General features: G+C 51.2%; 3 protein-coding genes across 7 annotated transcripts in view; 1 reads left to right on the plus strand and 2 right to left on the minus strand.

The window, feature by feature from the left end:
* ZDHHC19 (zDHHC palmitoyltransferase 19) overlaps positions 1-1,135 on the minus strand; it is a 15,275-nt gene extending 14,140 nt beyond the window's left edge. The window contains exon 1 of the mRNA XM_088669323.1: positions 1,032-1,135. Within this exon, the coding sequence (XP_088525449.1) occupies positions 1,032-1,135 (104 nt within the window). The remainder of the gene's footprint in view (positions 1-1,031) is intronic.
* A 2,032-nt stretch (positions 1,136-3,167) lies between these two features.
* SLC51A (solute carrier family 51 member A) lies at positions 3,168-14,259 on the plus strand. 2 transcript variants are annotated; one of them, XM_088669325.1, is made up of 9 exons: positions 3,168-3,522; positions 5,117-5,211; positions 7,119-7,268; positions 8,250-8,323; positions 9,551-9,709; positions 10,076-10,187; positions 12,244-12,390; positions 13,030-13,135; positions 13,868-14,259. In XM_088669325.1, the coding sequence occupies exons 3-9, from the start codon at positions 7,146-7,148 to the stop codon at positions 14,014-14,016; spliced, it is 870 nt and encodes a 289-aa protein (XP_088525451.1). In that variant the 5' UTR covers positions 3,168-3,522; positions 5,117-5,211; positions 7,119-7,145; the 3' UTR covers positions 14,017-14,259. The 2 variants fall into 2 exon arrangements, with proteins under 2 accessions (XP_088525451.1, XP_034989885.1); XM_035133994.3 differs by having other exon boundaries at positions 3,183-3,522; positions 7,114-7,268.
* A 1,192-nt stretch (positions 14,260-15,451) lies between these two features.
* Positions 15,452-23,065, minus strand: part of PCYT1A (phosphate cytidylyltransferase 1A, choline) — a 31,475-nt gene continuing 23,861 nt past the window's right edge. For all 4 annotated transcript variants that reach the window (XM_060274271.2, XM_035133242.3, XM_035133243.3 and 1 more), the window contains exons 6-9: positions 22,932-23,010; positions 22,172-22,314; positions 21,623-21,811; positions 15,452-20,043 (exon numbers count right to left, since the gene is read on the minus strand). In XM_060274271.2, coding sequence (XP_060130254.2) covers positions 19,837-20,043; positions 21,623-21,811; positions 22,172-22,314; positions 22,932-23,010 — 618 coding nt within the window. In that variant the 3' untranslated portion in view covers positions 15,452-19,836. The remainder of the gene's footprint in view (positions 20,044-21,622; positions 21,812-22,171; positions 22,315-22,931; positions 23,011-23,065) is intronic.

Below are 23,065 nucleotides of genomic sequence, written 5' to 3' on the forward strand. Positions count from 1 at the left end.
TGGCCAGCATGACAAAGCCCCTTCTGGCAAACCAGAGCAGCACATGGAAACGCCGTTTACCTTCCCGCTGTAGCGGTTCCTATTTATCTACTTGCATTTTGATGTGCTTTCAAACTGCTAGGTTGGCAGGAGCTGGGACCGAGCAACGGGAGCTCACCCCGTCACAGGGATTCGAACCGCCGACCTTCTGGTCAGCAAGCCCTAGGCCCAGTGGTTTAACCACAGCGCCACCTGGGTCCCTAACCTAATATTTGAAGATAGGATAGCCATCTTCAAATATCTAAAGCAGGGGTCAGCAAACTAAGGCCCAATGGCCTTCAGGATCTGGCCCACGGATTGTCCGTGGATCGGCATGGGGATTCTGTTCATTCGGGCTGCGCCATTCCCTCCCCCGAGCCATTCCATTACCCCCCCCTCACACACACCACAGTGGCGCCTCCTCCCTCCCTCCTCCTAGCTTCTCCCCGCCCTGCCTAGAGGAGGAAGGGGGCTGGGCTGAGCTGGGTGAGCACCATTTTAAGCAGCTCCTCTCCGGAGCCAGCCCTTTCGTGTTGCTCATCTTCCCTCTGCCGCCGCCACCTTGGTGCTCCTGTGGGCCAGAGAGTGGAGCGGACGAGCTTGCTCTGCCTACCGACGAGAAGCAGAAGCAGCGGTGGCGCTTCTCTGGCCCGCCACAAGGTCTGAGGCTAAAAAAAATGCCAACCCCTGATCTAAAGGGCTGCCCCCTGGGAGATGGAGGAAGCTTGTCTTCTGCTGCTCCAGATTATAGGAACTAAGATATTTCTTACAAGTGCAGAACAGGTATTACATAGCACCTCTATGTAGACCATTTGTTGGGATCTAGTGAGACCACCTGACCCTTTGGGTCTGATCCAGCAGCCCTCTTCTCACGTCCCTTACCTCTGCTGCCCTACCCTAAGATGGCCCTGCCCAATGGCCTTCAGGATCCGGCCCACGGCATTTCCAAGCCAAGCGGCATTTCCAACTGCTGCTCCTTGACTCGGGCAACCCGGATCTGCCTCCATACTTACGGGAATGTAAAGAAGAGGCAGCTGAGGCCTATCAGGGTGCTGAAGTGGAAAGAAGCAAAGAGGCTGGAAGTGAGAGATTGGCATCCATCTTGGGCAGACCCCATGTCTCTAGGGGAAGAGCCAGGGAAAGCTGTTGGAGCAGTCGCAGGGCCCAGTCGCTGGATGGAACCCCCCTTGGTCTGTTGCCAGGGCGATGTTGTGATGTGGCAAAGGAGATCGAGGACAGAAGCGGAGGGGTCTCCGCTGTTGTGGAATGTCGCCATGGTGGCGGAAGAAGTCCTTTAATGGGCCCAAGGTGCAAAGGATGCTGGGAGTTGAGACCTGCTTCTCAGGTGGATTTTCGGAGGCAGCCCTCATTGAGGAGCGCTCCGTACAAGACTCACCCTAAGACCACCATTGGGGGATGGGGTTACATTTATTCATGACAAATAAAGCACTTCCCAGAGAAGAGGGAGACAGTATAGATTTACAACAGTGGTTTGCCGAAGGTCATAGTTCAGAGGCTGCAGAGGGGAGAAGCTGGGAAATGTTGGGAGATGAGCAGGAGGAAGAAGAATCACCAGGGGAGAGACAGCTGACAGACTCAGTGTCCTTAGAAATCATTCCTGACCCCTCTTCTCCCAGAACCCAACGGGCATGGAAAGGAGTAGAACAGAAAGCTCAGAGGCAGATGGCACAGATCAGCCAACGTAGGGATGACGTGTAATAGGAGAGACAGAAGGGGTGGGGGCTTTACTCGGAGCAACGCCATCACTGCAACAGAGGCACTTTTCAAAGCCTCTCTCTGTGAATATTGAATAAAAGACTTGGTAAGAACTCTTCTTGTTTAGCTAATTCTTGGCTGGCCACCGTGGGAGGGATCGGATTCCCACATACCAGCTGTTGCTTCTCCAAAAGCATTTCCATTTGGGGTTGACTTTGGGGGCGTGCTTTGTCAGTTTGCCATTGAACCTGCCAGGTCCGCTCGGCCCCCAATGGCTAGCTCACCAACTGTGGGACTCACTTCCCCAAAAGGCAGTGATAGCCACTAACCTGGATGGTTTTAAAAGAGGGTCGGACAAATTCATGGAGGAGGAGAGGGCTATTGCTGGCTACTAGCCAGGATGACTCGACGCTCCTGAATGCCGGTGGGCTGGAAACCACAGGAGGGGAGAGTTGCTCTTGTGCTCGGATCCTGCCTGCGGGTTTCCCATAAAGGCAGAGCCTCCAATTGCCGCGAAAATGCCGGGACCTTCACGAAAGGCATCACTGCTTCTCACTTTGCCGTGCAGTGTCCCGAATTTCCAAATAGCTTTCTGCTACAGGTGACCTTGGAGTCGTTTCCTTACAGCAATCAAACAATTCCAGTGCAAACCATAAAATACAATTATTGGCTCTCGAAGCAGCTGACATCAATAAAAAACGGGGTGGGGGTGGGGTGGGGCGGTCTTGCCACCAAGCTTACAAATTACTAAGATACACAAGGAGAAGGGGAGGAGAAGGGAAAGCAAAGCAAAGCAAAGCAAAGCAAAGCAAAGCAAAGCAACGGAGGAGGATCAGGCCTTCGAAGCCAGAATGAGTTATGACAATTGCCGAAGGAGTTTCCATAGCTCAGTGGCAGAGTGTAAGAGGAAGCCCTCAAATTCAGCACCTTGGCAAGACGTTATTGGCTAGCTGAGCTGAGATACGGCAAGGAGAACAGAAGAGAATATTTTGGCAAGATTGAAATAAGAACATACAAAGAGCCTGCTGGATCAGGCCAATGGCCCATCTAGTCCAGCATCCTGTTCTCGCAGGGGCTGTACAGTAGGAAACTGGGGAGCTGGATCTCAGCTCCTGTGGCTTCCAGCAAGTGGCATTCAGAAGCATCGCTGCCTCTGGCTGTGTAGGCAGAGCACGGCCATGCTGGCTAGTTGCCACTAATAGCCCTCTCGTCCTCCATGAGTTTGACTAATCCTCTTTTAAAGCCACCCAAGTAAACTGCCTGTTGTAGTCTAACAATGCGCTGCATGAAGAAGCCCTTCATTCCTTGTCCTGGCCAAGGCATGACTTGGCATATGGTTTGACACAGGGAATCTAAGGCCAGCAGAGAGAGAGATGCCCCTCCTGTGGAAATGTGGTTTCCTTGGCATGGTGCCTGTGTGACGCTGGACATGCCTTTCGCTCTCCGTTGCCCCTTCCTGGGTCATTAACCCCGGAGCGGCATGTTTGCTGGTGCCGTGGCCTCTCTGTCAATGAACTTGCTGGCGTACAAATGCCAGGGAAGAACCAGAGGAGAAAAAGGGGTGTGAGTCAGTCAAAAAGGGCCTCCCCAGCCCTCCCAGCAGCCTTGAGCAGCGGGACTCTGACCTTCCTTTGCAAACACAGCCGCCGGGGGAGAGGCTATGCTGGGGCTTGGGATCAGAAGGAGTCGGCTGCTTGCCTGATGCAGGATTGAAGGGACCCCCCGGAGGAAACTGCCCATAAGGAAGGAACCAACCATGGAGTCTTTGGAGCTCGTGGAAGACCCTCGGTAAGAACCAGGGACCTTGTTCTATGTGGAGCCACTTTTGGCTGAGAGGGGTTGGGTTCCAGACCCTCCAAGTGTCCCTATTTTCCAGGGTCAGTCCTGTATTTACAGAAGCTGCCTGGTTTCTGATTTGATCCTGGCATGTCCTGCTTTTCCTTAGGACGTCTGTTTTCATCAGAGAAATGTTGGAGGGTATGGACTTGTGCGACCCCCAAGCTAAGGAGATAAGGAATTATACTACCTTTAGAAGACACTTGAAGGCAGCCCTGTTTTTTTTTTAATGTTCAATGTTGTATTAGGTTTTTATATATGCTGGAAGCTGCCCAGAAAAGCTGGGGCAATCCAGTCCGATGGGTGGAGTATGATGATGATGATGATGATGATGATTATTATTATTATTTAGGATGTCCCTATTTTCATCGGAGAAATATTGGAGGGTATGGTTATTCCATCCATGATGATGTTTTGAGGTGCATTGGTCAAGGATGGGGGGCAAGGAAAGTCTCATTTGAGAGGGGTCTGTACACAGGCTTCTGAAGTAACTGCTACGGTAGGTCTGTCAACCAGCAACTGAATTTGTAGCCCATGAATCATCTGTCTCTGACAAATTGTTGGCCAGCTCATCAGCTAAATCTTTTCAAGGATAGTTTCCTATGTGTCTAAAACCTTGTAATCTTTCCGAGATACTGAAAGAAGCACGAGATAAATCAGGACAAATTGAATCGGGGAAGGTTGCTGCTCTCAGACTGAAAAGCAAACCGGTGTGCCCATAATTTTTGTCCCTCTGTTTAAAGCGGTCCCGACTGCGGAGGCAAGGCAGGGCTAGTCGCCCCCAATAACTCCCCCCTCCATAAATCCATCTAATCCTCCCTTAAAGCCATCTAAGTTGGTGGCCCTCATTCCCTCCTGTGGCAGGGAGTTCCACAGTTTAACTATGTGCTGCATAAAGAAGGACTTCATTTTATCTGTCCTCAATCTCCCAACATTCAGCTTCCTTGGATGTCCACAAGTTCTAGTATTATGAGAGAGGGAGAAAAATAATCATTCTCTACCCACTTTCGGTATGCCAGGTATCATTTCATAAACTCCTAATATGTCACCTGTCCCTCACATTTCTCAAAACTGAAAAGTCCCAAATGCTGCATGGCGAGTTCCTCCGTGCCCCTGAATATTTTGGTGGCGCTTTTCTGAACCTTTTCCAACCCAATAATATCATTTTTGGGCTGAGGCGACCAGAACTGTACACAGTATTCCACCCTAGATTTGTATAACAGTGTTATGTTATCGGCAGTTTTGCTTTCATTTGCTTTCCTAATGACACCCAGAATGGAATTTCCCCTCTTCACTCATTCACGCTACTTGAATAATGAAGCAAGAGCAATGCTGTGCATGCACAGAGTGCATAAAAATGATAATATCACTTTTTTTGTTTTGTTTATTTGGACACCATCTAGTTGGGTGGGAAGTAATGAACCAGCCTCTGAACATTACCTGGCAAAGGCATCTCAGTGCTGCTCTGGGGCTTGTTGGAGAGGAGCAGAGCTTTCAAAGCCCCATATCTCACAGGAAGAGGGGGGTTCTTTCATCTCCATCACAGGTTCGCCCCTGAACTGATCCACCTGCTGATCCACAATTTCAGCGTCCCGGTCGCCTGCTTCTCCCACCCACCGACCGCCCTGCAGCTGCTGCAGCGTAAGTTGGCAAAGCTGGAGGGGTTTGAACCTACAAAGGGTCTTTGCGGCAAAGCGTCTTGCAGAACCATCTGGTGGAGAGTCACCTGCCTCCTTGTGGAGCCAGAGGATCGGAAATTGTGGGGGTGCAGAGGAGGCAAGTGGCAGACCACTTGAGGTGCCTGCAGAAGGTCTCAGGTTCAATCTCCACTGGCAGCACCTGCAGGCAGGGCTGAAATATTAGAGCGCTGCTGCCAGTCAGTGTAGACAGTACTGAGCTAGCTGGACCCAATGGTCTGAGTTGGTATAAGGGAGCTCAGAACAATGAGGACTGGAATCTTGTTCTGTTTTTAAGAGTAGGGTTGTAGCTTAGTGGAGAAGCATCTCCCAGGTTTAATTTTTGTCATCTCCAGATGTCATCTCCCTGACACCTAGGAAAGACACTGCCAGCTAGTGCAGACAGTATTGAGCTAGATGGAGCAACGGTCTGCCTCCATAAAAGGCAGCTTCCTACCTTCCTGTGATGGACGGCCCTAGTGTGGTTTTCAGGAGCCTTCAGGTCTGTCAAAGAGTCAACTTCTTTACCTGCAAAGGCAGAAGCATCCCTAGAGGCTCAGATGGTCAGAGGGGGCCCTTTTGCCACTTGGATCCTGGAACGATTTTATGGGGACCGCATGACAGAAGTGGGCAGAGCCAGAGAGAAACAAGAGTGACAAGTGCCACTCACACTTCCATAAGGTCAGAGGCTCCTAGAGATGCTCACACCTCTCTGATGTGGCCTGGGAGGAGGTGGAGACTGGGAAGCATGTTGACAGGCAGACAGAGAAGCTTGCAGGGTTGCATTTGGCCCACGGCCCGAGGTTACCGACCTCTGTTTTTTAACTGGACATGATCGGAACTTAACCCGCATTCTGTGCCACTCCCAGGCCACACACAGTTGCCCCACCAATGCCCCCCTCTCCTGTCAGAGGGCCAGGCCTCGGGGCCAGGGCGACGTGGCCTCCCCAGACTTCTTCATGGTTGGGTCCTGATCCTCCCAGGACCCAACTCTGGAAAGAATTATGGTGCCAGGAAGGGTCTACTACCTAATGGGCCAGAAGCGGGGGATATTTGCAGAAAGAAACTTGTAAATGGCAAGTGACTACAATTGTGGGGGGGGGGATTTTACTACGGTGGAGGTGACAGTCATAGAACCGTAGAGTTGGAAGGGACCCAGAGGTCATCTAGTCCAATCCCCTGCAATGCAGGAATCTCAGCTAAATATCCTGGAATTGCTGCATGGCAGGTGTATGCCTATCCATAAGGACTAGTGCAGCTGGGAGCTGATTTCCTCCTATATACATAAAAATGTAGGATGTCGTCACGCTGTGTTTGTGCAATGTGAGGAACTTGCACCTGGCCCAGATGGTCTGTGGAGCAGAGTTTGGGGGAGTTTTAGCAAGTCTTTCCCTTTGTCAAACACGTCTCCATCAGAAGGAGGGGGCCCCTTTGCATAGTGCCTCCCCTCGCCCAGAATTTTAAGTCAGTGGAGAGGGGCTTCACAGAGCAGTTTAAGAAGCTGATGTGTGAATCGCCTTCCCGCACCCTTTAAAAGTGGGTGGGGCTTGGGGGTCAGAAAGGAGGGGCTTGTGGAGATCCGTGAGAGGGTGGGTAGAATGGAAAGGGGGTGGTCCAGTGTGGGGGAAGGGCAACGTGGGAGGAGGGGTTGGCGAGCGGAATGCGTTGACCAGCAGCTCCCAGTTAAAACTATAGAACTGGAAGGGACCACGGGGGGGGTCATCTAGTCCAACCCCCTGCAATGCAATGCAGGACTCTGTTGCTCAACATGATGCTCGAACCCATGACCCTGAGTCTCATGCTCTACCGACTTCAGGGAGATGTTTCTTAAGAGCTCCCAGAAACATTGGCTCACTGTTCCTTTCAGAGCAGAACCTCGTGGACCTTGCCATCACTGCCATGGCGACCTTCCTCACGCTGCTGTCTGTCATCATCTTCGTGGAAGACGCCCTGTATCTCTCTAGGAAGGTCCGCTGCTTCGTCAAGATGAAAACTCTCATCTGGAGCAGCTCTGCGCCCACCGTAAGTGCCGATCCCTCGGTTACCTGTCTCTGGTAAACCCCCTTCTAGACTACTGCAATTACTATCCATGGGGCTGCCCTTGGTGCTGGGGAGATCCTGGACCGAAATTAGTGGTACCTTGGAAAATCATCATCATCATCATCATCATCATCATCATCATATCTGGGCGGCTCCCCAGAAAACATTAAAAACACGATAAAAGATCAAACATTTAAAACTTCCCTAAACAGGGCTGCCTTCAGATGTCTTCTAAAAGTCAGATAGTTGTTTATTTCCTTGACATCTGATGGGAGGGCGTTCCACAGGGTGGGTGCCACTATCGAGAAGGCCCTCTGCCTGGTTCCCTGTAACCGTACATCTCTCAGTGAGGGAACCGCCAGAAGGCCCTCAGCGCTGGACCTCAGTGTCTGGGCTGGACGATGGGGGTGGAAACACTCCTTCAGGTCTACTGGGCCAAGGCCATTTAGGGCTTTAAAGGTCAGCACCAACACTTTGAATTGTGCCCAGAAATGTACTGGGAGCCAATGTAGGTATTTCAGGATCGGTGTTATATGGTCTCGGCGGCCGCTCCCAGTCACCAGTCTAGCTGCCGCATTCTGGATTAGTTGTAGTTTCCGGGTCACCTTCAAAGGCAGCCCCACGCAGAGCGCATTGCAGTAGTCCAAGTGGGAGATAAATAGAGCATGCACCACTCTGGTGAGACAGACAGCAGGCAGGGAGGGTCTCCTGGGTTGTGGGTTTTTGAGCAGAGGCTGGGTGGGGGATTCTTCAGCTGTGATTCCTGCATTACAGGGGGTTGAACTAGATGACCCCTGGGGGTCCCTTCCAACTCTATGATTCGATGAGTGGGGAGCAGCTGCTTCCAGGCTTCCCTTTGCTGGCAGTGAGAGCAGGATGCAGCGCCCCCTGTACCCCTTGGGTCTGGATCCAATTGCTGCTCCTTTTTTTGCATTCTTAGCCTTGCCTCCCTTTCTCTGCCAGGTGGTCTCGGTGTTCTGCTGCTTTGGGCTCTGGGTTCCCCGCTCCATGACTGTGGTGGAGATGGCCATTGGCGCGTGAGTACCTCCCCGGGGAGACCCTCCCATTCTGCCCAAATTTCTATTTGACAAAATTTGTATTCCACTGGATGGTGGCAGGCCAAAACAATGGCCCCGTCCTTAACATCCTTTGCTGAAACTTTTTATCGTCTCCCAGGCATTTGACATGACTGGCTGGGTGATACTGTTTGCACCGAAAGTGTTTTTTGCTGTTTTACTGTGTCTGTTCTATGGGTTTTTGGATTGAGTTTTATGTTTGGTAATGCCCCAATCTCCAAGCGGAGAGAGACACTAGGGGTTCACTTACCTGGGTTTCCGTTCCCTTGCAATGAAGGAAGACTGTGCTGCCCTTGGGATATATGCCTTTATTGGCACGTATACACAACCTGCGAGTACAATGCAGGGCCTCACAGCATCAACACTCGAACGGATCTTGCTTCTCTGTTCGGTTTCCGGAGAAAGCCCAAAGTCCAGCCCACAGCATGCAGGTCTCTGTGTCTCCTGCTTCCAGCCAGCTGCTGTTCTACTTCCTTCCTAGCAGCCAGGTGAGGCAGCTGTCCTTCGAGGCCCACCCATTTGGTTCTATGGCACAGGGCATCTTGGCTGTGCCCGCTTGCGGTATTTAACTAGCTGCCAAAGCCGTTCCCTTGACAAAGGAACTAGTTTGGCAAGCTTCCCCTTGTATTTTCTAACCTCACCAATACAGGATGATCCCAGGTTTGCAAGGGGGTCCCCTGGGTATCATCCAGACTGACCCCGCAAACTCATAACAGCGTTTTTCCATTCCCCCCCTTTTGCCTTTCTTTAAAAATTGCTTTCTGCTTTTAACCAATTATATAAACGGAGGAGACTCTTGAGAGTCCCATGGACTGCAAGAAGATCAAACCTATCCATTCTTAAGGAAATCAGCCCTGAGTGCTCCCTGGAAGGACAGATCGTGAAGCTGAGGCTCCAATACTTTGGCCACCTCATGAGAAGAGAAGAATCCTTGGAAAAGACCCTGATGTTGGGAAAGATTGAGGGCACTAGGAGAAGGGGACGACAGAGGACGAGATGGTTGGACAGTGTTCTCGAAGCTACGAACATGAGTTTGACCAAACTGCGGGAGGCAGTGCAAGACAGGAGTGCCTGGCGTGCTATGGTCCATGGGGTCACGAAGAGTCGGACACGTCTAAACGACTAAACAACAAATAAACGGAGCAATAAATGCAATTATTAGCATGGCTTTCCCTGTTCCTCTTCCAGGTATTTCGCCGTCTGCTTCTACCTGCTGATGCTGATCATGGTGGAAGGGTTTGGGGGCACGGAGGCTGTGCTCAAGGCCTTGAAGGACACCCCGATGGTGATCAGCACGGGGCCCTGCTGCTGCTGCTGCCCCTGCTGCCCTCGCATCACTATGACCAAGTGAGTGGAAGGCTCCCAGGTTCCCACTGATGGGGGCTTTTGGCCTGATCCAGCAGCAGCCACGATCCCCACACCTGCCTGCCTCCTCCTTTGCAACCAGTCTGGGTGCCCTTGGGCTCTGGCGCCACCTGCTGTTGGTCCTCCCGCCACAACATACAATTACAATATAAAAAGCACAAAGTATGCTCTACCCACTGAGCTACACAGCCCTCTCCCCAGTGTTGTTTCGGGGTTTGGGGAGAGGGAGGAATCCCTCTTGCCTCTTCCAACACAGTTGAAAGGTTACTTGAGCTTTGTCCGAGACGTGGGCCTTTCCTGGGCACAAACACCTGTCTCCTCCTTTTTCCTCCTCTCTCTTAACCGCAGGCGAAAGCTGAAGCTGATCATGTTGGGGAGTTTCCAGTACGCCTTCCTCAAGGGAGCTGCCATCTTTGTGGGGCTTGTTCTGACCACGGAGGGCCTGTACGACACCTCTGATGTAAGTCACAGCACCTGCAGCCGCCTTGCCCTCCAAAATTTAGCTGGAGTCGGAAGGGAACCCTTGAGGTCCTCCAGCCCAACACGGGCACGGTGCAGGAATTGTTGCTTGATACACCCACCCCTTCTCCCTCATGTGCCTATGAAACTTCTCCTGAGGTGCGGCCAGGCACACGCTCACACCCAGCAGCGGATCTCCCTCTGTTCACCCGGCTGTGGTGCCACCTGGATCAGGCCACGAATTTCCACTGAGTGCACCATCCTGCTTCCCAGCTCACCAGCTAGACAACTCTGGGAAGCCCAAGAGGAAGGCACAAAGGCAAAACAGCCCTCTCCCACCTCTCTCACATGGTGATATACTCTCCCTGCACATGGAGGTTCCACTCAGCCATATGGCAGTTAAATGACAATCTGTCGTTGATTTGCAAGATTTACAACTGCATATCAATACTATCCAAATTTTATCCTTCCAAATTATCCATACTTTCCGTTAATATACAAGTGTGGTTTAAATCCTGCTAATGTTTTAACCTGCTTACAATGGTCTTGTAAATAAATTGTAAACTTTCCCCATTCTTTTTTAAAGTTCTTGTCCTCTTGGTTTCTGAGTTTCCCAGTTAATTTTGCCATTTCAGAATAGTCCATCAACTTGGTTTGCCATTCTTCTTTGGCCGGGGTTGTTTCTTCCTTCCACCTCTGAGCTAGAAGCATCCGTGCGACTGTTGTCGCATACATAAACATATTATCCTCCTTTTAAAGGGCGCAGGTGGCGCTGTGGTTAAACCACAGAGCCTAGGGCTTGCTGATCAGAAGGTCGGCAGTTCGAATCCCTGCAACGGGGTGAGCTCCCGTTGCTCGGTCCCAGCTCCTGCCAACCTAGCAGTTTGAAAGCACATCAAAGTGCAAGTAGATAAATAGGGACCGCTCCGGCGGGAAGGTAAACGGTGTTTCCGTGTGCTGCTCTGGTTCGCCAGAAGTGGCTTAGTCATGCTGGCCACATGACCCGGAAGGTGTCTGCGGACAAACGCCGGCTCCCTTGGCCAATAATGCGAGATGAGCGCGCAACCCCAGAGTCGGTCACGACTGGACCTAATGGTCAGGGGTCCCTTTACCTTTACCTTTAAAGCCATCTAAGCCACTTCATGTAGGGACGCAGGTGGCGCTGTGGGTTAAACCACTGAGCCTAGGGCTTACCGATCAGAAGGTTGGCGGTTCGAATCCCCACGACGGGGTGAGCTCCCGTTGCTCGGTCCCAGCTCCTGCCAACTTAGCAGTTCGAAAGCACCTCAAAGTGCAAGTAGATAAATAGGTACCGCTACAGCAGGAAGGTAAACAGCGTTTCTGTGCACTGCTCTGGTTTGCCAGAAGCGGCTTAGTCATGCTGGCCACATGACCTGGAAGCTGTACGCCGGTTCCCTCGGCCAGTAAAGCGAGATGAGCACCACAACCCCAGAGTCATCCACAACTGGACCTAATGGTCAGGGATCCCTTTACCTTTACGCCACTTCATGTAGCAGCAGATTCCACAACGCCTGCATTTCACACTCCCTTTGGAACTTTTCAGTTTTGAGAAATGCGAGGAACAGGTGACATGATAAGAAGTTTATGAAATGATGCTTGGCCTGGAGATAGTGGGTAGAGAATAGTCCCCCTCCTCTCTCTCTCATAATACTGGAAGTCGTGGACATCCAAGGAAGGTTGGGAGATGCAGGACAGATTAAAGGAAGGACTTCTTCTGGCAGCATGTAGTTCAACTATGGAACTCCCTGCCACAGGAGGCAGTGATGGCCACCAACTTCAAATGAGGAAAAGATCAATTCATGGAGGATAAAACGACCAGTGGCTACTAACCAGGATGGCTCTGCTCCATCCCCACAGCCGATTAATGCCATTTGCTGGAAACCACAGGAGGGGAGTGTTGTCCCTGTGTTCGAATTCTGCTTGAGGATTTCCAACAAGCACCTGGTTGGCCACTTTGAGAACCGGGTGCTGGAGTAGTTGGGCCCCTGGCCTGACGCAGCCAGCTCCTCTTATGTTCTCGCCTTCTTGCCTTCTAGATATCAGCCACAAGCGTGGCTCTGTGGATCAACACTGCCCTGGGAGTGTCAACCTTATTTGCTCTGTGGGCAAACGCGGTCCTCTTTCGGCAAGCCAAAGCCCACTTGTCGGAGCAGAACATGGGCTGGAAGTTCGCCTGCTTCCAGGTAACCTCGGCTCTCTCTCTCTCCTCTCAGGTTCAAGGTCCTTGCATTAATTTAGAAAGTCATGAACAACTTGGGTCCAGTATATATGTCAGTATATATGAACTCTTACATCCCAGCTCAATCACTCAGATAATCTGCAGTGTCTGGTCGAGTTGGTGAGGCTCCGTTGATAACAAGGAGAAACTGAGCCTTTAGTGTCATCAGACCAGTCCTGTGGAACTCACTGCCACTAGAAATTCAGCCGCCACCTCCTGTTTCAACTTTTAAATGCCTGCTGCAAACTTTTTTATTTCGCCAGGCTTATGTAGGCAATTAAGAAGACACATCTCCACAATAGTTACCCAATTTCTGTTTTTAACTTTTGTTGTCTGGCTTTGTGTACCATTTGTACTTTTAAAATACTTTTAAATTCTATTATAGTGCAATTAACCATTATTTTTTAATGTGCTTTTAGCCTTCTGCATTGTGTCTGTGTCATTTTAATTTGTGTAAGCCACTTGAGTTAAAAAAAAAGCAAAGCAGGGTATTAATAAATATAACGCCAATACCAGTGCTTGTTGTTGTTATTGAAATTTGCATATCGCTCTTCATCTGAAGATGTCAGTGCGGTTCACAGAATGAAACAACTCTTGTTTTCAGGTCCTCCTCATCCTGACGGCGCTGCAGCCCTCCATCTTCAGCATCCTGGGCAATGGCGGCCAGATCGCCTGCTCCCCACCCTTCTCCTCCAAAGTGCGGTCCCAGAGTGAGTGGAAACCTGATGTGTGTTTTTTGGGGGGGGTGTCAAAAAGAAAGGAGGTGCCCTGAGGGTGTGTTGTGGGGTGGTGGCAGTGGCCCTTGAGGAAGAAAATTGGGAAGTGGTTAAGGATAGCTGCCTACAAGTATCTCTAGGGCTGCTCCACGGAAGAGGGAGCAAGCTTGGTTTCACTTGCTCCGGAGGGTAGGACTCAAACCCATGGCCTTAAGTTACGAGAAAGGAGATTCCAACTAAGCATCAGGAAGAACTTTAGGACGGTTAAGAGCCATTCCGCAGCGGAAAGGACTCCCTCGGAAGGCGATGGACTCTCTTTCATTGGAGGTTTTTTAAGCAGTGGTCAGATGGCAAAAGGTTGGTTGAGATTCCTGCATTGCAGGGGGTTGGACTGGATGACCTCCGGAGGTCCCTTCCAACTCTACAATTCTATGATTCTAAGGGCCTTGCTGCTGCTGCTGCTGCTGCTCCGGGACAAAGAAACCTAGCCTTTAGTATTATTCAGCACATTCCTGCGGAACTCTCTGCCACTAGAGTGAGCAGTTGCCTTCTCTTTTAATGCCAGGCATCTGCCCTGGCATCCTGCAGCCGGGATGACTGGGGCTGTAGTCGAAAACATCTGGATGGCACCGGGTTGGCAAAGGCTGCATTTGTGGGAAGTGGAGAAGCCAGTGACTTTCCCCCGGGAAAAGGCCCGGACTCATTCTCCTCTATCTTTGCTTGCAGTGATGCACGCACAGCTCCTGGTCCTGGAAACCTTCGTCCTGGCTGTGCTGACCAGGATGTACTACAGGAAGCCGGACGACAAGCCAGGCTGTTGCCCGGCCGGAGGTTTGCCAGAGAGCAAAGCAGGAATCGGTCTCTCGGCTGCCTAGGAACAGGAGTGCCCAGCAGGGCTATCAGAGGCCCCCAACCCTCAAATGCCAGCATTTGCTCTGGGATCTCAAGAAGAACGGCGACATGTGGCCTTCCTTGCAGGGGGAAGGGACGAGGCAAAGGACCGATTCCGCCTTGGACACATGCCCCTTTGTACAAGAATGACTTCAGGACAACTGCAATATGTGCAGCTATGGTCCAAAGTGCCTGGGGCACATGGAATAAATCTATTTTATGCTGAATCGGTTATTAATCCCTAGCCCACTCCTACTATGAAAAGCAATCCCAGCGCGTTGTCTTCTTCTTCGGCGATTCCTTGAAGCCGAGTAAGATTGTTTTCCATGAACAAGGCTTTAAAAGTGAGTCCATAAGGGGACTGTGGAGGCCAATTCTGGATCCACACGTCCTTCCACAGTAGGGACATAGGTTTCCGGGGTTTGCAAAGTGTGCCTTCCTCTTAGCACGTTTCTCCCTTGCATTCTGAGTTCGAGTGTCTTCAAAGTCCAGACCTTTGAAGTCCAGTTGGAGCGCTCGCAGGCCAGTGTTTCCCAGTTATCGGTGCTTATGTTGCATTTTAAAAGATTTGCCTTGAGACAGTCTTTAAACCTCTTCTGTTGTCCACCGGTATTTCACTTTCCATTCTTGCGTTGGAAACAGAGTCCAGTGGGGCCTCGCTAGACGAATGCCCTGTAAGACGAATGTTTCGCTTAACATAAGAGATTTTTCGAGCGGAGGTTGCCTCGCTAGACAAATCCGTTTTGTGAAAAATTCATCTAGCAAATTGCGGTTTCCCATAGGAATGCATTGAAATTCAATTAATGCATTCCTATGGGCAAAAAAATATTAAAAAAAATTCAATGCATTCCTATGGGATTCGCTAGACGATTTTTTCACAAAACGAATTGACTCACAGAACAAATTAAATTCGTCTAGCGGGGCACCACTGTACAGTAGTTCCTTTGGAAGACATCCGTACAACATGACCAGTCCAACGAGGTTGATGTTGAAGAATCATCGCTTCGACACTGGCGATCTTTGCTTCTTCCAGTACACTGGCATTAGTTCTTTTGTCTTCCCGAGTGCTGTGTAAAAATTTTCGGAGACACCTGTGAGATTAGAACCCCTTTTTTGGATTCTCCGCACTGCTGTTTTTCTGGACAGGTGATCCTGTTACGGTGTGCCTTTTGGAGTCACGGAATCATAGAGTTGGATGGGACCCTGAGGGTCATCTAGTCCAACCCCCTGCAATGCAGGAATCTCCCATTTGAGAGCTTTGTGGTCCTCCCAGCCCTCGTGACCCAACGCTATGGGGACCCGTGGCGGGACCTGTGCAAATCTTGCATGGATTGTGAGATGAGAGCTTGGCACAACAGACTACAAGGAAGCAGGGAGATTAAAGCTGATTTTTTAAACATTAAAGACAACCCGAAAGCATTTTGGGTAAAATGACATTTATTTGGCTAAACGCAGAAGTTGAAGAAAAAAGGACGAACCCACAAAACAAACCCCCATCCAGCTTACAGCAGAACCAGGTGGTTGAAATTCAGAGACAGGAAACTTAACACTGATTGAAAGAGGCATGGCTAGGAGAGAAAAGTCCGCCGCCACCACCAGTCTCTGTGGCTACAGAGAACTCTATTGAGGCAACCAGTCAAAAGATTTCTGTTTGGACATTTGTACGCCAGCTTCCCTGTAAAGGACATCAATGAATGGCTTTTGTCCAGCATAGGAAATCTTGACCACTGCATCATGCAGCTCAAACCGTCTAGTGTCAAAACCTGGATCCTTAGAGATCGGCCAGGTCTTCACTAAGCCAACGAGCAAGGAAGGTTGGGGAAACTAAAAAAACACCCCTTAATTCTTCTTTTTTATTAGTGCTAAAAAACTGGTAACTGTTTCTACTACAGACATGTTTGCTCCTCTCTGAAGCAAGAGAGGGTAGTCTAGACAAAACTTTACGATGCAGGGCGGTTACTGAGGAATTGCGCTGGTCTAAAAGGCCTGAACTGGGCAGCCTTAGGCAGCCTGAACTTGGCTAGAAATCCTGCAGCAATGCAGTGATAGGACCAAATCTCATATGGCTTTTAAGAAAATGCAGCAGCTGTAATAGGGAACAGAAATTATGTGCCACCGAGGCCCTACAATGCAAGAAGGGAGTTTCACAAGGCCCGTTTTTCAAGTGGTCAAATGTACAAGATGCTTCAGTGTTGGTATTTCAGGGTGGACGGCTGTCAGAAGGTGCCTCAATTCTGCAACTCTCGCATGGCCAACGAAAGGTTAGTTTGGGTGTTAACTGGAGTGGCATGAAAGCTGCTCCAACATGGTTTGGATCCCACGATGCCCCGCTAGCATATGTGAAGTACCACCATGTGGCTTTTCAAATCCATTATGGGACTCCTAACAATACTGCCATCGGCCAGAGCATAAGAACTCTGCTCTGGGTGGGAATTTGGGGTGGTCTGAGCTTGCCCTGTGTAGGAATTCCTCCTCAATTACGACCCATTTTTTAAAAAACCCTGTGTTGAGGACTAAATAGTTATATGACTAATGAGTCCAGCTGTATGGGTAGAAGAGTTCATTTACATTTCCACCACCTGTTCAGCTGCAAAGGAAGGAAATGCAATTTCTGGCTAAATGCATGTGGTGGACCTGGGAAACAATTTGCTTCTGGATGCAAAGAAGTTAATAACCCTTGCCTATTTTCTCCCTCTGACTCTGGGAAGTATGGAAATCTCCAAATATTGCTAAAAGGGGTGCATCACACAGTGCCCAGGTGAGTTCATTCAGAGGCAACAGGGTTCCACTTCACGCATGACTAAATAAATCTGCACAAATGCTGCAAGCAGGTTGTTATATGAAGAGCCTACATTGTGTAGCAACACCTGTGTAGGGGGGCCATCACTTCCAACTACAGGTGTGCAAGATTTGTGCACGTCCCTAACCAAAACCCACTTTTGTACAGTAATTTTGCAGGGCCGAAGTACTGTTAAGTTACTGGCCTTTGGGCTTCTTTTGAAAAGGGCCCCAAACAGAGTCAAGCACACAAAAGGCGATCTTTCAATGCTACCGTTACTCTACAAATCTACACCTTGGAGAGAGGGAGCACTGGTATAATGCAAAATGTAGCAGTCACTATTCCAGCACCCCAAATCCCGCCGTTTTTTAAAAAGCCACCCAACAAATTTATCTGCTTCTGTAGTGACCTTTCCAAGTATCATTTCGGAATGGCTGGCTCCACAAGTGCCATTCCTTTAGGGCCGCTGACACTCCTGTTCCCAAAGCAGTCTCAAGATGAGCCCGTTTGGGAGACAATTTCTGGGGCAAAAGAACCACCCAGAGGTGCTGTTCCCCCCCCCCCACACCGTTTTCATGGCAAAATGACCTTTTGGAAGAGCTCCCTCAAAAGAAAAGACACAAATTATCCTGAGGTCATGTGTACCATGGTAATTGTACGGCACTGGGGAAACGTTCAGAAGCACATTTTACCGCGTGAATAATATGGAAGCGAAATCTGCCTTGCGGCAACTCCACTTCCTGCGCCTGTGGATCAATTTTATACAGTGTGCAAATGTTCAGAAGTGTGTCTCAAAACAATCCAACTGAACACATTTTTGAAGAGTTAAAATGGGGCAATTGAGCTTTCCCAGGACTCTCCCCTCTCCCTGTGGAATGGGAAGGCAGGCTGAGGAACAGAAATGCGTTCTCCCTCGGATTTTAAGACTGCAGGAGAAACTCACAGGGAAGAGAGAGCATGGTGCTTTCTGCTTTGTGAGCTCCCACCAAAAACCCTGAACAGTGTACGGCCCAGACTGACCACCACAGTGGCAATCTGGCCAACACCAGGACAATCTTCATGTCAGAAAATGTGTGGGCACCAGGATGCCTTGAAGGTGTCCCGCTCAGCTCACAGAGCGTGGGCAGAGGCTGTCTGCCGCCTCCGTATTCTCAAAGCACAAATAATTCTGCCCCCTGAGACATTTCACAAGCTGGTTTTCCTACAAGGAGACGATCGCTTAAGAAAAACATTAGCTCATGAAATAACCCGGACGTGCAGTTGACCGTGGTCAAGGGACAGCTGGCATCGTTCTTGACAGGGGAACATCAGAAGCAGGGAAAATCCATGCGGAGCGGACAGTTAACTCTGAACATTTATTACACAGTTAACAACAAAAGCCAACAGGAAGAGCAACCCCAGACATCGGGCAGTTCACCGAAAGAGCAGCTGTTTTGCGTGATATTAATTTGCACCTTACTGAGAGCTGAGAGTTGGCAGGACTTGCACTCAAACACCCAGAAGATTTGGAGGTGACATCACGAGTGTGGCGCACCCTCTGAGCTAGGTCTGTGCTGCTGCTGCTGGGCTTTCCTGGGAGCACAGAACGCATACTCAGCCATAGTTGCACAATGGGGCTGTTCCCCTCTTCCCCATGGAGGGGTGGGGGGTGGGCAGCAAAGCCCTGACCACTCGGCATTTATGACACGGACGCAGGCAGGCGGCAGGAGAGCAGAGTTGCAGGATCAGACAGAGCTGCATGGTGCACTTGAGAAGCTGGGAGGCAGGAGGGGGTTAGGGTTAGGCCGGGAGGTTTTGAGAAGAGATGGGTACGTCAACAAAGACCAAACACCCGGCGCCAGGAAAGGGGTCACAAACCTTTGCTTAAAGCACAACACGCAAAAGGGATAAAAATTTAAGCTTTTAACAGGTTCCCAAGTTTTCTTGTTTTTGCTGCCCAACAAGAAGTCTCAGAATGGGGAGAATCGGGGCTGCTTTTCCGGACGCTACGGAACGAGTGCCACCCATTCAGCCCTGCTCTGGCTTTGCAATGCAACGTACGTTCCACCTGAGGGTCGCACAATGCTACCCTGATGCTCTCCTCCAATTTGGCAGCAAGCAACTTGCCTTTGAAGCCTTTTGGGGGGGGGTGTTTGCTACTCCCGCTGCGCATCCACAGGAACTTTAAGCCAACTTTGCCCGTTTGGGAAGCGAACTGAAGTTTTTCTTTTATTATTGTGTGCGCCAGAACCAGGAAAAGGCGGCTGAGCAGACGACCCAACCACCTCACTGCGGTTTCAGTGGGAATCTGCAGACATGCTCTCTCCCCCCCCCCCCCTGCACAGCCTCTCCCCCTTATCTTCTTGAGGACCAGCAACTTGGGGGAACAGAAGGACTTGCAAGTTGACCAACTGCCGCTCCGGCACCCCCAAAAGCATCTTGAAACTCCACAGCCAGCCAACCACCTCCCTTTCTCTCTCTTTACAGATTTTCTACTGTAACCGCTTCCTGCGCTGCCTCGACTTCACACTGGCTCAAGGGCCTCGTGGGCCTTGAACTGGAGACAGCCTGTGAGGAGGCAGGGGGCACCCTGGGACTTGGGGACAGGCAGGCAACGATGTTCGCCCAGAGGGCGGCCTCCCGGCTCTGCCAGCCCCATAATTCCCCTGCCAACCAAAGCGCTCATTTCCACGAATGGCTCGGGCCGGCAAAAAGTTTAAAAGGAATACACCTGCTTTAAAATAAGAGCCACCTTCCCCCCGTTTTGCCCAAGAAACAAGACAGCAAATAACCAATGAAAGGGGAAGTGGGGAAGGCGTTCAAACGCAACAATGCGCCCCACTCCCCAAGGCACTAGTCCTCAGCGAGAGAGGAGGAGGATGCCGCCTGGGTGGGCTGCCATGGCAGACCCAGCCCTCGGGCGGCGGCGGGGTGGGGGAGAGACGCTCGCTCTCTGGAGCTCATCATCAGCGGTTCTCTTCATGCCTGGAGGCGGGACTCATCAAGGAAGCAGCATTTGCAGAAATCCCCGCGGGGTCCAGGGTCTCTAGTCCTCCTCGTCCTCGCTGATGTCGTAGGCCACCGCCGACTTGTTCCTGGGGACGTTGGCTGGAGACGAGGGGGGCGTCCGGGCAGTGAAGGGCCAGCGGAAGGAAGGGGAGGGGGAGCGGTCGTGGGTGGGGCTGCTGCTGGGGCTCTGCTTGGGGCTGATGGCCTGCAGCATACGCCCCTTGCCCTCTTTCAACATGTGCTTCTGGGGAGAAAAGGCAGAGCGCTGTTCAGAAACCTGCCGCAAAACTCGCACCTCCTGGGATCTTTTGACTTGGCAAATTAAGGAGAATAGGAAGCTGCCTTATGAATCAGACCCACTGGTCCGCCTAGCTCAGCAGTGTTGTTGGACTACAGCTCCTGAAATAAACAGCAAATTGCAAGAACTCAGGCCAGAAGAAAAATGGATTTCAAATAAATCTTCACAAGGACTTCCAATAGGAGTCAATCCCAGTATTGAAGGCAAAGAAAGATAAATTCCAGTAAAAATCAGGACAAGGCCCTGTTTCAACAATTCTTCGTCAGCAAATATTCACAGGTCAGAGTGTACTAAGTCTGTTTGTGAATCTTTGCTAACGAAACAGGGCCTTGTCCTGATTTTTACTGGAATTTATCTTTCTCTGCCTTCAATACTGGGATTGACTCCTATTGGAACACCTCATCACACAAATAAAACCTTGTGAAGATTTATTTGAAATCCATTTTTCTTCTGGCCTGAGTTCTTGCAATTTACTGTTTATTTCTGGACTTTACCAAGAACTCCAATTTCTACTGGACTACAACTCCCAGCATCCCTAGCTAGCGGGAACTAGCAGTCAGGGATGAGGACCCGGTCTGAGAAACGCTGGCACACTGACTAGCCGCGGTGGCTCTCCAGGGTTTCAGAGAAGAGGTCTCTGGCAAGTCTACCTGGCGCTGCTAGCGGGGGCTGCACCTGGGGCCTTCTGCATGCAAGGCAGGTGTTCTCCTGCTGGGTTTGGGTCCTTCCCATGCAGAGGAATGGCACCAGCTCCAGGTTCCAGGCCTGCCCCCTGCCACTTATCCAGTCATCAGACCATTAGTTCACCTGGCTCTGTATTGGCTGCAGCTCTCCAGAGGTTCAGGCAGGAGGCCTTTGGCTAGAGAGGCTGTTGGGGACTGGACCTGGGACTTTCAGTGCGCAAGGCAGGGACCCCAAGGGTCATCCAGCCCAACCCCCTGCAATGCAGGAATGTCCTGCCAGAACTCACCAGCTCCCTTTATCGAGTTGGTTCACCTGGGGCCCAACCAGGTCAGTATGATCTGCTCTGACTTGGCAGTTGCTGACCAGGGCCTCTTCCCACCCTCCCCTCTGAGATCCTTCTAACTCAGGCGGACAGGGAGCCTCAGTCCCAGAGGCTGAAGACAGCCAAGCCACACCCCCAGTCCTCAGGCCACCCCCCCTCAATGGTTCTCCTTTGTGCCTGGGTGGAACACGTCCTGGCTTTGAGTGACACCTGTTGCCCTGCCCACTTCTGCCCCTGGCCCCACCCACCAGGGGCTGCTCCATGCTGCTCAATCCTCAGATGCCAAAGACCAAACCTGGGCTGCTACAGATGCAGAGGAGGGGCTCCACCTGTGGCCTTGGGGTCTAAAGTCCTACATAGGACGTGCAGTCTTTGTTCAGTGCAACTGCGTTTGGCCCAGAGGGCACAGGCACACGTGCAGAGTGCAGCTGGGCTTATAGCCAGAGGCAACCCCGTGGGCACGCAAGCCCTGAGACTAGGCAGAGGAGCGGATGGCGTCTGACCCTGCTGCCTCCTTACCAGAGCTCCTTCGGGGCCAAACATCTCCAGGAAGTTGCCAATGAACTCGCGGGACTTCTCTTCCCATTTCTGGATGAGGTCGATGCTTTTTTCCTCCACTTTCTGCACAAACTCCTTGGACTTCTCCTCGACGTCCTTCACCCTCTTCTTCACTTTGTCCACCCGCTCTTGCAAGTGGTACTTCTTCTCCTGCAAAAAAATAGAGAGAGGCCGGCATTGGGGGGGGGGGGGCTAAGTTGGTGGCATCCTCTGAAAAACGGAAGCCTTAGAAGGGCCAAATTCTGCATGCAGAAAACACCTCGGTCTGTCACAGACTCAAAGCAGGTGCAGAAATGTGTTTCTTTGGGTGGCAAGATCTGGATTTCGTGGGATTTGGGGTCTTCCGGAAAGGCCATGTTCGTCCTCTTGCCACCTGATCTGTTTAATAAGGTGGGGGTGGGGTGGGGGTTTGAACCTGGGGCTTCCTGCATGAAAATGGGACCCTCCCTTCGTTTGCAGCCAGGCGACCCAAAGAAGTCTGTGCACAGAGAACAGGGTCCCTGGACTCACGTTGATGAAGCTGACGTTGAGCTCCTTAGCCGTGTAGCCTCTCTGCAGGTTCCGCCGGGCGTAGACGTCGTAGTCGCGGACAATGCGAGTGATGATATCCGACGTGGAAATCCCTTCGGTTCTCTGAGTCGGTGCGAACATTCCTGCAAGCAGATGGAGAGAGGGTTTGGCGGGCAGTCAGTCGACCCAAGGCGGCTCAGTGCACGTGGCGACATGATGCAATCTGGAAAGGCCCTGTACCTTTCTTGGAGGCTTGCAATTGGCATGATGAGAAAGACTGGGGACGTTGGGTGGGGAGGAAGGGAAAGGAGGAGGAAGCAGGTTCGGGCTACCCAGCTCCCAACCACTGTGTTCCCCTCCCACCTGAATTCACTGCTCTCCAATGGCCCATCTAGTCCAGCATTGGCCAAACAGATGCCCATTATGGGAAGCCTGGAAGCAGGATTTGAGCGCAAGAGCAACCCTCCCCTCCTGTGGTTTCCAGCAACTGGTATTCAGAAGCATCGCTGCCTCTGACCTCATGGCTAGCCGACCCTGACAGTCCTATCCTCTAGAGCAGTTTCCCAAACTTGGGTCTCCAGCTGCTTTTGGACTACAGTTCCCATCATCCCTGCCCACGATTGGGAAAGCCTGTTCTAGAAGCACGTAGGGAAATGAAGAGGTTCTGCACAACGCTGGCTTGGAGGGGAGCCAGCCCCAAGCCTGCCCAGAGGGGATGGCGGGAGGGCTGGGTGGTTCTGCCGCAGAGACACAAGCTCACCTGCTTCTTTTATGTGCTTGTAGACATCGTCACTGCCGGCAGAGGAATAGGGGATGTCGTCGTGGGCAACAAAGTCGATCTGTGGGATCGGACAGCAAGAGCCGTTAGCAAAACAGCGGAGTCTGGGCAGCAGA

Source organism: Zootoca vivipara, chromosome 5 (assembly GCF_965207765.1).
Source record: "Zootoca vivipara chromosome 5, rZooViv2.hap1.1, whole genome shotgun sequence".
Taxonomy (NCBI): Eukaryota; Metazoa; Chordata; class Lepidosauria; order Squamata; family Lacertidae; genus Zootoca; species Zootoca vivipara.